Source organism: Typopeltis vanoorti, chromosome 13, assembly GCF_054136105.1.
Source record: "Typopeltis vanoorti isolate ZY-2024b chromosome 13, IOZ_Tvanoo_1.0, whole genome shotgun sequence".
In the NCBI taxonomy this organism is placed as follows: domain Eukaryota; kingdom Metazoa; phylum Arthropoda; class Arachnida; order Uropygi; family Thelyphonidae; genus Typopeltis; species Typopeltis vanoorti.
Window position 1 is genome coordinate 66,960,420 of NC_143561.1, and position 15,093 is coordinate 66,975,512.

Consider the following 15,093-nt stretch of genomic DNA (forward strand, 5'->3'; position numbering starts at 1 on the left):
TCAGGTATTCTAACGTCTGTATTTCCTCGTGTAAAGTTTTTGATTGCCCTTTCTTCCTGTACAGAATTTCTTGTTCATGTGGTTACTGCACATATGTTAGACTATCAAAAGTTTTGAAATAAGGAAGAATATCTTAGTGATGCGATACTGACACACACACACACACACACAAAAGGGGGGGGGGATCTGATAAGAAATATCATTCATTCATTTGCCACATATCAACATAGACTGGGATACAGAAATTATGTTTATATGAAAGGCAACTTGCTATCATATCAAGGAACCATCAGTTATTCACTTGCATGTCTCTCCTTCAGTAGGAACCAGGGATTTATCATCTATGATTGGAAGTTATCAATATCTCCTAACATGCTTGGTTTCTGTTTGTCAGGCAAACTCATGAATGGATGAATGGAGTGGGTTGTCAGAGTCAATTGTGAGTACTTTTTCTGTAAATGGGTTCAAGGAGAGTTATGATAGATTGGGTCTCCCATGATGAGTCTTTGGACTCTACAGAGGTGCCCATAAATAATAATAAATGTTGATATTTTCTTTTTAAGCAAAGCATTCATGCAGTTTTTTACTTTATCATTTGCTATTGTCACATGACACACCATTTGTGATCCTTAAAAAAAGTTAATAGGTGGATTTACTAAAGATGTAACAAAAATTACAGTTTTCTTCATTTTCAAAAGGCAGTTTAGGCTGGAAGGATGAAAACAAATAAATTTTGCTTTATAACTGCCTATTAAGAGCAGCTCTCATTCAAATTTTTATTTGGTCTCTCAATTATCAGTTTTGGCTTCAAAAGTCAGCCATTTTTAAGTTTTTGCAAACTTTGGGGAACTTTTTTTCTATAGAAGAAATGCTTTAGTCAAAGTGAGTTTGGGCATGCATATATAAAATCAGACTTTTGGATTCAACCTGGGGCCTGTGGAGTTGAGTACAAAATGTGGAAAAAAGGAACATCAGAACACCTAAAACAGGTGGAGCCATCTTTAAAAAACAGTTAGGTTGTCTTAAAATACATACACACCTTGAACACTAAAATAGCAGTAAAATCAGAAATTGGACAATCTGGAAATAAGCTGTGATTAATTTTTAAACCCTTTGAAATTATAAAAATTCTCTTGATCCACCAAATAAAAATGACCATAATTAATGAGATGCTGGGGGGGGGGATTCTTTCATCTAAACATATCCAAGTAACTTATTTTCAAAATACCAAATTTCAAAGCTTTTAATTTTATTATGATATCACAATGGAATGACCCTGTTGCAGAGTGCAGACTTTTCTAATTTGCTTACAACATAAGCAAAGTAGAAAAAGTAGTTTAAAAAACTCTTGCAGTCCTAAGGATCTTAGTAGCTTATAAACATGAGTGCAAAACTGAGAAATTAGATTATTCCACTCTCTACTTAACATGACAACCATGAGAATGATGTTTACCCATTTCAGCTTCAAATTGATTTTGGTTTAAATGAGAAGTCAGCAGTAGATACTTAGTTATAACATCTAAAGCATTTCAAATCTGTTCATTACTGCAGAAATTATTTCTGTACAATGATTTTTTTCTTTTTTCTTTTGAAAGGTGTTCTCATGTGGGAGGTATTTACCTGTGGTAAAATGCCATATGGTCGTGCAAACAATGCTGAAGTTGTGGAACAAGTCCAAAGAGGCCAGAGATTAGAACGACCTAAGATTTGTCCTAGAGAAGTTTATATTACAATGAAATCTTGTTGGGAAAAGGTAAATAGCTATAATTATTACCCATGTTTTATTATGATTATTTTTTTCTGAATTACATAGTGTTTTAGATCAATTAGAATCAAAATTTTAAAATACTCATGTTCTCAGCCAGCTCTTCAGATCTAATAATTAGAAAAGATGCTGTTAGTCTTTTTTGTGCATATTTAATTATTAAAAAAAAAAACAGGCTAACTTTTTTGCATTTGTAACAATGCTGGCTTCTTCAAAAACTACAACAACCTTCAGCTGTTCAAGAATATATCAAAGGATTCCTTCTTTCCTCCTACCTACAATACATGTATGGGTAAGAGGAAAGAAGGAATCCTTTGATATATTTGATAATCCTCTGATAAGTTCTTTCCCACCAGATGGTTGAAAGTATATTATTATTGCATGGGCACCTCCAGGGAGTCCTATCACGACAATATTTATTGTACCTCTCTTTGAAACCATTAACAGACAAAGCACTTATAACTGACTCAAGCAACCCATTCCATTCATTCTCCAAGCAAAAAATCTGGTCCTCATACCCTTGCTAACCCAACTTCCAGGGATGGAAGTTGGGTTAGCAAGGGTGTGAGGACCAGATTTTTTGCTCTCTCTAGAGAAGTGTTGAAACATTTCTCCTGCATCGATCCTATAAAATCCTTTAAGTAACTTAGATGTTTCTGTTATATCCCCCACCTGTCAACCAACTCTTGCAATATTCAGAGAGCATTCCACAGATCACTCGCCTCTGAATCCTCTTCACCATGTCCTCATTCATCCCCAGGAGACCAGACCTCAGCATAGTCATCCAGATGTGGTCATATCAAAGCTTTATGAAGTGGAATGATAACTTATATCTGCTTGTTATTGTATTCTTCAATAAACAAGTAATTCTGTGAGATACCCCTCACTACTTTAGCAAATGACCATACTATCAGCCGATTTAAATTATCCTGCAAGCTCTCTACATAACCTTGATTAACTATTACTCTACCCAACTTTGAATCATCAGCAAACAACTGAATATCTCATCACCTATGCAAAATATTTATAAATATACATTTCAAGTATTGTTCGACCGCAGAGACCCCTTGACACTTCTGCAGATGTCAGAAGAAGGCGAATCCATTCCGATAATAGGATGAATTTGTTATTATTACATCCTCTGTTATAAACAGGGCTTTTCAAAAATAGAACTAGTGGCGCCACCTTGTCGAAAACGGCAACCTTCATTAGTGTTGTGTCAACTGTTTATGACTGACAGTGTGTTTTGTTAAACTTGGTAAACGTTTTACTGAAATGCATCAAATGCTTCAAAAAGCATACAGTGATGAATGCTTAATCCCGTACTCAAGTTTACGAGTGGTTTAAGTGATTTCAAAGTGGTCGTGAGGCGCTTGAGGATGATGAAAAGCAGGGCAATCCAAAAACTGGACTGAGCGAAGTTAACATCCAAAAAGTGTGTGATTTCATCAAAGAAAACCCGAAATTGTCCATGAGATTGATTGAAGATGAATTGGGGATTCCAAAATCAACTGTGCACAACATTTTGACTGAGAGTTTGGGCCTTTGTAAATTGAATTTGTGATTTGTTATCCAGAAGTTGACTGATGACCAAAAAATGTATCGAATTGAGCATTGCAAGAACCTGATTAAAACTGCTCGTAAGGACTTAAACCTCCTTGAAATGATCGTTACTGGTGACGAGTCCGAAACAATGCACCAGAGTTGCTGACGGAGATCACCAGAAGAGGGGCATCCGAAAAAAAGTCGCTTGGAGAAGTCTAAATTAAAGACTATGCTGACTTGTTTCTACGATTCCAAGGGCATTATCCACAAAGAATTTGTTCTGCCTGGCCAAACCGTCAATGGTGAGTTTTATCTCGACGTTTTGAAGCGATTGATAGCAAGAATTCGTCACGTACAGCATGAATATAGTGATGCGGGCAGCTGGTTACTTTTGCATGATAATGCACCATCTCATCATTCAAACATTGTGAAACAGTTTTTGAGCAAAAACCAAGTTTATGTGTTGGATCACTTGCCATATTCACCTGATTTAGCACCCTGTGACTTCTTTCTCTTCCCCCGACTTCATTTGCCGATGAAAGGAAAGAAAAGTGGCAGTAACCACGATCCTCAACAGTATCCCAAAAACCGATATAAAAACTCATTTAACAAATTAATTGACCATGCCAAATGCTGTGTCGAAGCTGAGGGAGAGTATATTGATTTGAATAATTATAATTGGCCTGTGTGTTATTTTCTATCAAAAGTTCAGTTTCTTTTTGGACAGAGGGTGTACGGGTAGAAAAATTAGCTTTTCTTTTATGAACATTCTGGTTTTGAAAGTGGCAAGTATTTTGGTTGTATAACAATCGAAAAATTTTATGTAATAAAGCACGTGATTTCTCATATTGGTGATGAATTCGTACATCATCCTATTCTTTTCTCCCCTTCAACATGAATTGACTCTTCTTAGCATTGTGCCAGGTAAGGTTTTCTCAACTGTGTCCAGACCATATTACTATCATATTTTCTGTTCATTTTTACATATCACATTTATTTTGGGCTGATTATTTTGTTATAGAAAAATAAAAATATTTTCCTATATATATATACATACATACAATAGAATCAGATAGTTTTCATGGTTTAAAATAAGTGAGTTTTTACAATTATTTTGTGTGTAACCAATGGCTGTAGCCATACTGTTTACTAGAAAATTAAATTTGTCAACATTATTTAGTCCTGATGTTTTTCTGAAGTTATTGATTTTATTTCATTTGGGAGTTTACTGTAGCTGCATATTGCTAAGTATTCAAAGCATTTAAGGATTTATGAAAAATTTCTTTGTTTGCCTTGGGTACTAACATACCATTGGATACCATATTGCAGTGAGGAATTTACCCAAGAATAGTATAAGCATCTTATGAATGCTGCATTTACAAATTTTTTAACATAATATATTCTGTTAATCACAAACCTCAAATTATTTGTTAAAAAAATGTGATATGAGAGTTCAATTTCAGATCACTATTGTGTGGAAGCCCAAAGGCTTTTTTTTTTTTTTTTTTTTTTTTTACTAAGCTACAGTTTTGGATATCACTATTTTATTTTATGGCTATATTGTGATCTAGTTTATCTGTTAACATGAAATACATATATCTCGTTTTATTGGTATTAATTTTAAGACCATGGTTGCTAAACCACTTATTTAGTTTCAACATATCATGGTTAATCCAATTTTCTAGATCCTCAAGGGTCATTTTGGTGTATACTAATGCTGTATCATCAGCAAACTATATCGTACATGGTTAAAGCTGAAACCAGCTTCAACCATGTACGAGCTTGGAAATGCAAGCAAAAAGAGGAGTACCACCTCAGAAAGTTTTGGATATTTTTCTACAACATTTATATTCATCCAAAAGTAACTTAAAATCTTATTTTTAAAATGAGTCTTAGCTTCAAGATCAACTGACAATTCAATAAGTTACATTCGATATTTTCAATATCTGCAGAAAATGGCGTGATAACCCAAAGTTGCATGTTTTCAAAATCTGCAAAGTGCAATTTAAAATAATCGCTCAAATTTTGAAGATGTTTTGTGTATATTTCTAAATTCATCTTTTACTTCCAATTGCCGTAGATTAAATAGTACTGAAAATCTTTTCGTAACAATGATGGTTTAAATAACGCTAATTTAGCTTGGAAACCTAAAAGAATCGTCCGAGCTTGAATAGTCTCAACATCTTTTTTTATTATTATTATTGTTCCGGGAAACTCCAAGGAGTCGACAGACTCATCGAGGGAGGCCCTAACATCATGTCTGGAAACTATTCAACATTTACACAGTATCTATCATATCTTGCCTTGAACTCATTCACGGTCATAGCACCCACAACAGACTCTGGAAGCTTATTCCACTCATTCACCACTCTCCAAGTAAAAAACCTAGCTCTAACACCCTTGTCAACCATGCTCTTGCCCAGCTTCCATGCATGGCCCCTAGTCCTCCCACCAACACCAGTCATATTTTCAAAAATATCTTCTGGATCAATCTTATAAAAACCCTTCAGTAATTTGAATGTCTCAATCATATCACTTCGCCTATCGTCCAATTTCTGCAACCCACAAATCCTCAACCTATTCTCATAAGGTTCATTCCACAGACCTGCTATCATCTTGGTCACTCGTCTCTGGATCCTCTCCACTTCCTCCCTATCACGAAGAAACCCTGGTGCCAATAACTGGGCACAGAAGTCCAGATGGGGTCTTATCAAGGCTCGATACAGAGGAACAACAACTTGCTTCTCTCTGCATGTTAAAGTATTTTTCATAAGCCAAGTGATTTGGTGAGCTGTTTTAGTTACTTTTGCAATGTGCCCCCTAAACTTCAACTCCCTATCCACCAGTACTTCCAAATCCCTGGCCTCATCAATCTCCTGGAGTACGGTTCCACCTATGCGATATACTGCTGCTATTCTTTTCACCCCAAAGTGCATAACCTTACACTTTGCCACATTAAACTGACATCCATTTTTCCTAGCCCAGTCCTCCAAATCATCCTGTAAAATTTTGACATCCTGTGCACTCACAATTGCTCTACCCAACTTTGCATCATCAGCAAACAAGTGAACACTTCCTCTCAAATCCTTTCCAACATCATTGATGAACAAATTGAAAAGCAGTGGTCCAAGAACAGAGCCCTGCGGCACTCCACTAGTCACAAGACGTCTTTTTGACTCCACTCTCTGGTATCTCTCCTTCAACCACCCTCCTATCCATCTTACCAACCTTATATCTATCCCCATCTGCTCCAGTTTACTGATTAGGGTTCCATGTGGTATCCTGTCAAAGGCCTTGGCAAGGTCCAGTAGTATCACTAAACCCATTACCCCTATCCAGTTCAGCTGTCACTGTGTCACTGTGTTATAAAACGTGAGCAAGTTACTGAGGCATGATCTACCCTTCACAAAACCATGTTGTCCCCCATACAATATCCTATTTTCATCTATCCAATCCTGTATTCTTTTCTTGACTAATTTCTCTAAGACCTTGACAATGATTCCTGATATGCTAATCGGTCGGTAATTTACAACAGCAGTCTTGGAACCACCTTTATGCAGTGGAACTATTTTCCCTTCCTTCCACCCGCTCGGGACTAACCCAGACCTGAGACTCAAATTAAACAAAATGGTCAAGGGTACTGACAATTCTTTAGCTGCTTCTCGTACTACACGAGCTGGTATACCATCCAATCCCACAGATGTATTGACATTGAGGTTATGCAATAGACTACTCACCTCCACTTCATTCACCACAATTCCCGTATAATCTACTGGTTTATTCGTTTCTGCAATGTCACCACCTGGATGATATATTCTTACTGAGTGAGCACTTTGCAACTCAGCTATCTCAACTGATTGAGTTACCTCCCTACCATCGGCATTCTTTAAAATCATTCTGCCATGTACATTTTTCCTTTTACTTGCTACATATCTAAAAAACTGTTTAGGATTCTCTTTAGCCTGCATGGCTAATGTTCTTTCGTAATCCTTTTTTGCTTTTCTTACCACACTCGTCACCCTTCTGGCCTGCGCTTTATACCGTTCATGTGCCTGCCGGTCACCTTTCTCCTTAAATTCCCTTCATAGTTGTTTCTTTTTTTGCAGCTCAAGCTTAATGGTGTTATTCATCCATTTAACCCCTACTTGATTTATTATTCGGACTCTAGGTATACAGTCAGCCATTGCTTCATGCAAGCACTTCTTAACTACCTCCCATGCACTATCAACTTCTAGTCCTTGCAGTTGTACATGCCATGGCACTGAGCCAATCAAACTCCTAAGCTTGTCATACTTTCCAGCCTGATAATTCCACATGTACCCTGTCTTAATTGAAAATTCTACACCTTTAGCCCCCTCCCAAGTCAAGACCCTATTATCACTCTCACCGATTGGTGGCAATGTGGTCATATTTGTTACAGCCAAATCCTCAGATGTAATTACTAGGTCAAGCACTCTCTGACCCCTAGTATTTTCCATTACATGCTGTCGCAGATAGTTATCCCTTAATAACCGCATAAAATCCAATTCCTTCCTCCCGTGTGTCCTCTCCTCACTCCAATCAATGCGACCATAGTTGAAATCTCCCATAATAATCACCCTCCTTCCACTCATTTCTTCTATTTGCTTGTATCTTTACCTTGTAGACAGTCTGTACGTCATTAAATTTTGAAAATAAGTCCGCCAAGTAGAAAATATGATTCTTATTTCTCTTCAGTTCATCACTCAAAAACAAATTAACATCTGTAAGAAACTCTAGGAATTTTCAGCTATGCATCATTAATGCATGGAATTATTAAGAAAAAAGAATTTTAAATGTATATATTTCTTAATTATATATTATGTACGAATTCTCCTACTCAGATTGTGATAATTGCTTCATTTGAATAGTTTGCAAATTCGCAGGTGATCACTCGTGAATCTTTGTATATGAATGTACATTGCGAGCCTGCAACAATGCGAAGAGCATACGATAGCCACTGATAAAAAAAAAAAAAAAAAAAAGTAATTATATGAATCATTAGTAGATGTAATTCAGACAGTTAAGAAGATATTAATCAGTGTGCTTCATTATTTGATCATATTTCAAATAACGAGTAATAGGTTTGCACTACTTTTACAGTGATATAATGTATGGAAATTATAATACCTATAATAAAGATTATAATTTTTTTCGCTTTCAAATTCTTAAGTATGGATTTATAAAATGCAAAGAAGAGAGCAATACAGCAGATACAAGTATCTAAAAGCAACAATAAAACATAGATATTGTATCTAGATCAAATGAAATTGATAAGGGTGTGTTGTCTGACATCTCTAAAAAACCAACTAGAAAGAAGATGAAAAAACTTCGTAAGTACGATATGAATTACTTGAAATGTGGATTTTCATGGACAGGAAATGAAGCGGAACCTATTCCATTATGTGTCATTTGTTGCGAATCTTTTAAAAATGAAAGCATGAAACCATCTAATTTAAATCACCATTTTGAATCAAAACAACGAATATAAGGACAAAGCTGTAGAATTTTTTCCAACTAAAAAATTTAAAAGAATCTCAAAAAATGATGCTGGTCATGTCAGAAGTTGAAAATAAGAAATCTTTAGTGGGGCAGTGGAAACAATTGGTGAAACTTGGTCAAGCCTGCAGCAAAAATATAAGCAGAAATTATGAACGGAGATAATGCAAAATGATCTTTTGATCGGATTTGCCTTTCAAATAATACTGTTCATCGAAGAATTACTGAAATAGCTGAAAATATAAAACAAACATTATTATCTGATATACGTAAGAGTCGTTATTATGCGTTAAGTCGATGAATCCACTGCAATTACAAATTTTGCAAATCATTAGTATTCGTCAGGTACGAAAAAAAAATCAAAAACTTCATGACAACCTTTTATTTTTTATTAGCCCTTGCCAGAACATACAACAGGAGAAGAAATATTTAACAATATAAATACATTTATGTGTTGAAAGATGCCTGGATGGAGTGAAATCCACAGTTGAATCTAAAAAAAAAAAGGCTTGTATCAAGAATTCAAGCTGTTGCACCAGATGCAAAGTCTACACAGTACTGCATACACAGCGACAGGCGTTGGCTACACATATGGTGTCTACAGACCTAAGAAAAGTTCTGGATGAAGCTGTAAATATCATAAATTATATTAAAAGCAGTCCTCTAATTGACAGACTTTTTTTCTCAACTTTGCAAAGATATGGGAAGTAATCATACTCCACTTCTTTTCTGTACCAATGTTTGTTGGCTTTCTCGTGGAAAGTCCTTACTTGTTCATTTGAACGTCTGAATGAACTACAAGTTTTTCTTGAAAAGTTTGAATTGAAAATATTTGAATTGAATATAATTGGAAATTGCTGTCAGCATAGGCAGATATATTTACTGTATTAAATAATCTTAATTTGTCTTTACAAGGCAAGGAAATTTCTATATTTCATGTCTAAGATGAAGTTATGGCAAAAGTGGGTTGGTAAGGGAGAATTTGATGCGTTTCTATCTCTTCACGAATTGCTGGCAAGTTCAAATGAACAAATTGATTATGTGAAAATTACTATCAGTAAGCTTTGTAAATCAGTATTTACAAAGCTTACAAATGAATCTAGAAAAGTATTTCCCTGAATTGGACATTAATATTGAAGGATAAGATACCCTTTCAATATTAACAAATTTAGACTAAAATGGTCTGTCACTAATAGAAGAACAACTTTTAGAACTTGCTTTGATGGTGTCCTAAAAAAATAAATACAACGAAAATAAGTTACCATCATTTTGGCTACAAATACAGAATTAATTACCTGAATTAGCAGACAATTTTCCATTTCCAAGTTCATATCTATGCAAAGTTGGATTTTCTGCCCTTGAAGATATTAAGACAAAGAGGAGGAACCACATTCTAGATGCCGAATCGCATCTGAGATTGAAATTAACTAGAGAGCCAAATTATGCTTTAATTTTATCCTACCGTAAGCAATTTCACTTCTCTCATTGATGAAAAATTATTTAAATTAAGTAAAAATTTATAGTATCATTGTAAATTTTGTTCCATTAAAAATAAACCATTTTTTTGTTTACATGTTAATCTAACTTCAAATAAAATATATTTTTAATTTATTTATTATTTTGGTAAAGAAGGGGGTACATGGATATCTGAAGTTTGAGAAACACTAAACTATATTGATGTTATCTTTAATATAGCATCCTGATGATAGGCCTTCCTTTCGCAATCTGAAGTATCAATTAGAGAAGATCCTAGAAGATAAAGATGGTTGAAAAATTTACTCACTCTAAAATATGAAATTCAAACAAGAACAGACTGGATTTTATTCCTATTTGATGTCGTGATAAATTAATGCAGATAATTTAGCCAAGTAGTGTAAATGGTGGCCATGCTTTGGTATACAGAAAAATATTCATTTTGTTTGTTTTTAAATAAGGTTTGTTTTAAGACTGAAGCGCAACAAGACTTTGAATGTCTTGTTTGAGAAATTATTATGATAGATGGGAAGATTAAAGCACAGGGCTTTTGCTAACGGTTGTAAATAGGACCAATAAATATTTCTTATATCTCTACTTAAAAATCACAAGCTTAATAACATTGAAGTTATACTTTATTTTTCTAGAATTATTTAAATCTTTGTGTTACACATTTGAAGTAATTTTAATATTGTGGTATCCAAACAAAGATTCTTCCTAATATTAATTTGCCAAACTAATTAATTGATTCTTCAGTGTATATTCATCAAAAAAAGTGTAATTAATGATATTTGTGTTGACAGTATTAACTCATGCCATAATAAGATGAAATAATGTACTGAATTTATTAAATAATTCATAATTATTTCATTTTATTATGGTGCTGACTTATGCCTTAATAAAAAAAAAAATCTTGAATAGCCAATACTCAACTACACCCACACTCAGTGGATACTTGAAGAGTTCCATATATAGTACATATGTTTCTAGAGCAGGATTATAATTTGATCCCACTCATAGTTGCATATGGGATCAAATGCACATTCAGTAAGCAATCGTTTAAAATGGATTCTCGTCAGCAAGTATTGATTAGTATGGGGGGGGTGTCCCAGTTAGCATCTCTTACATATCACCCTGCACTTCCTTTGGCATATTTTGCAAAAATATCTAAAATATAATGCAAGTTACACAGTAAAATTTGTGGCATACAAATAGATACCTGTTGAAATAAAATTTCTAATTAGTATAGTTTACAGGTAAAAAAAAAAAGGCACATTTTTAAATATATATTAATTAAAAAGCCAACTTGCAATAATTTTTAATTGGTTTCATGACATTCTTAGTGTGTGTGTATTCTTATAAGAATAGATTGTTCAACCTTGTTTGATTATGCTAATTATGGTAGGCTCTGTATGTTTTACTCAAATAGAAAATTCTCACATTCATATTTGAAAATACTCATTTCTTTCTTAATGAAAAGCAATTTATACTCATCCTTCATTATATATTTATATTTAAAAGAAATTCAACATTTAGAATATTTTCAATTACACAACATACCTGAAGTTCTGTTTAATTCACTATAGCAAATGTGATTATATCATCACACTTAAGTCCTGGTGAAAGTCCTCTAGACTGTTATTTTAAAAATTCACTATAGCCAAATTATACACTATAAACTATTCCTGAGGTCTTGAGTTCTGCAATGAAAGTTAATGTATTTATGGACAAACTTTAAGCATTCCCACTGTGTTGGAGGAGGGAGAAACAAGTTATTTTTTAATATGTAAGTCATGAATAACTTCTGATTCATAAACATGTTTTATGTAATAGAACTACAAAATGTTAGTTTACTTTTGTGAATGATAATTGTTGAAAAAGTGTAAATACAGCTGCATCTTATGTTATACTAATTTGCAAATTAATAGTATTACTTATTATCACTTGTAAATATGTCTGAAGTCACAGTTAAAGCATTGCTTCATGAATTTTAAATGAAAATATAAAAACTTAAATATATTCCACTTCAGTCACTATATTTTAAGTCATTTTTATAGTTACGATGCATTTTTCTCCTCCATAAATACTCTTTTTTTATTTTTTTTTACAACTGTGATACAGTGCTCAATTTATTTGATAAAGTATGTTTTAATGTTTCTTCATATTAACCAATGTTGGCAGTAGATTAGTTAGCCATTAATCATAGTTTAATATAGGCTTTGGAGAAATTGTGATTGCAAATATATTTTTTAAATTTATGTACTCCATATTCTGTACTCAAATCATGTTAACGTGTATTATTGAAAGAAGGAGAATGATTTTATGTCATTCTGTTAATGTGAACTACAGTAATTATGAAATATTTATGACGAGTACTTGTGGTATTTTATTTATTTTTATGATGAAATGTGTATTTGTTAGCAATTTGATAACTCACGTTAACTTTAAAAATAGTTGCATTTTTTTTTTTTTTTTAAATCTGAACACTTAACTGCTCAGATTTTTGCTATTTTTCTCTGTTATACAAAACCTGTACATACAATTCAGAATATCTAAAACATTAATTATTGTACAGTATAATCTAGTATTTATAAGTATTTTGGATATATTATACTAGCTCTTCAGTGTGCTAAATACACAATTATGTCATTAAAAACAAGAGAATGGTGATTTGGGAGCATTCATCATCTATTGTTCTTAATATCATTTACTTTTATCCTACTAACCAAAGTAGACCAGTTCAGCCATTATTCATATACTGTAAATATATGAACAATAGGCTTTGGCGAATTGAACGTGATTGTCTTCAGACTAGTACAGCAATTGAATATTCTTGTAATGAATGTGATACATGGAAATATGGTACTGCTTTCATCTGAAAACAAAACGCTGAGAAAAAAAGCTTATTTGAAGCCTATGCGAAAGTTGCATGTTTTTCTTATGTACGCAGGCATTTCATATAAATTCACACTCAATACTAATAAAAAATAAATGCCAATTGTTTTGCTATAACAATTCAGCTTTTTTGAAAGACACTTGCAAGCAATTCATTAATAATCAATCTTGTTGTGTTCAACTTGTTTCACTGAATTTTTTTGCAGTGATCACTTTCTGCATGTTTGAGTTTTATATATTGTATTTTTCAAATTCCAGTCTGATAATAACAGGTTCCTGTTCATTTGAGCAATTAAGATATTAGCATGGAATTTTGCATTTTTTTTTTTTTTTTTAGGTTCCATGTTATACAACTAATTGTCTGTTGCCAAGGATATGAGTTGTACTCGTTTCTTCTAGAAGTGCTACCATTTTAAATGAATACAATTAAGGTTGTTTTTCAATAGTCTAATTCAAATCAAATTAACATTATCAGTAGTGGAATAGCACAGTTTTCTTGTGGCTGTTGAGAATTAAAGTAATTCAATTCTCAACATTTCCAACTTTTATTGCATTCTACTGTAAATGGTTTTGCAATGACCATTCTTACATTTATGAATAGGATCTTCATCATATCTTGCTTTAGCAGACCTGTGTCAACCATTTGGTTAAAAATGTAGACATTACACATTCAAACTTAAGTTTTTTTTTTTTTTTTTTTTTTTTTTTTTGTGGAGAGGAGGGAGAGGATACAACAGCAGGATAATCTTGTCATCTCATCACAAGATTATCCTGCTATTTATAAAAATGCACTCTTCATCAACAATCTTGCTTCCTTGAGCAAATATACAGATAACTATGATTGAATCAAATCAAAACTGCCACGATTGTTTCTGGACATCTAATTCATGAAAGGATGTAATTACACCCAACTACATGGTACTCGAGGTCCATCCATATATATGATGCTGCTGCTGCCTGTATAACTAAACATAACTAAATCCCATTACCATCCACTAGGATGGTAATGGGATTTATTTATTCCTTTGTATGCACACATTACATCTCCAACATATTGATTGCAAATCTGGTTAATGACATATTCAGACAATTATATAAACCATCTACAAAATTTTTTACTCATGCAGTCTAATCTACAGCAGACAGACATAGAAAACAGTCAAACTGGAAGATTTATCATTTTTTAGCTTTGGGAAATAATGATGTAATAATAAATCCATGAGGATAACTAATTTTTAAAACAGAATAATGCAGCCTGTTCAGCTTGGCAATAATAAATGCGAATAAAACTGCTTGCCCAAAACATTTTCTAGTTATTGGTCAAAAATCTGTGAAAAAGCTAACTAATGTTGTTTAGGATTTATATAGTAAGGCAAGCAGTTTGTTTTACTCTCTCTCTCTTAGTACAAAATTTTATTCATAAAATTGTTCCATTCAAAAATCATGCTCCCAGTTTTAAAGCATAGCTATAAGTAAATTAAAAAAAAAAAAAAAAAAAACTTTTCACAAATATTATGGTGCTATATTCATCCCCATTCAGTGCCTCCAGATGATATTTTTAGAAGTTTTTATTATGAAGGTTTTGGAATCTTGTATCAAAAATATAAAGAGCTATTGCATTTTTTAAGTTAATTTTAAATGTGAAATATGAATCCATTAAAAATGTTAATTTTATCAAAAATAATTTAATATTTTCCATGGGAAATAATACATTTTAACTAAAAGTATTTTAGAGAAGTCTGTTGTTTCTTAACAAGTTGAAATATAAATTAATGCTTTAGTATTATTTGTTTTTACTTTTACTTTTGAAATCATTCCTTATAGAGAAGTGTACATTTGTATATGGTAATATTTTGTGCAGATGATTTTTAAAAATGTATTTTTTCAGGTCGCTATAC

At 32.9% G+C, this 15,093-nt stretch overlaps 1 protein-coding gene across 4 annotated transcripts in view; it reads left to right on the forward strand.

The window, feature by feature from the left end:
• The window catches only part of LOC150100243 (tyrosine-protein kinase Btk-like), a 152,945-nt gene extending 142,303 nt beyond the window's left edge, over positions 1-10,642 (forward strand). For all 4 annotated transcript variants that reach the window (XM_090402576.1, XM_090402573.1, XM_090402574.1 and 1 more), the window contains exons 17-18: positions 1,596-1,753; positions 10,523-10,642. In XM_090402576.1, coding sequence (XP_090258702.1) covers positions 1,596-1,753; positions 10,523-10,597 — 233 coding nt within the window. In that variant the 3' untranslated portion in view covers positions 10,598-10,642. The remainder of the gene's footprint in view (positions 1-1,595; positions 1,754-10,522) is intronic.
• Positions 10,643-15,093: the final 4,451 nt, after the last annotated feature.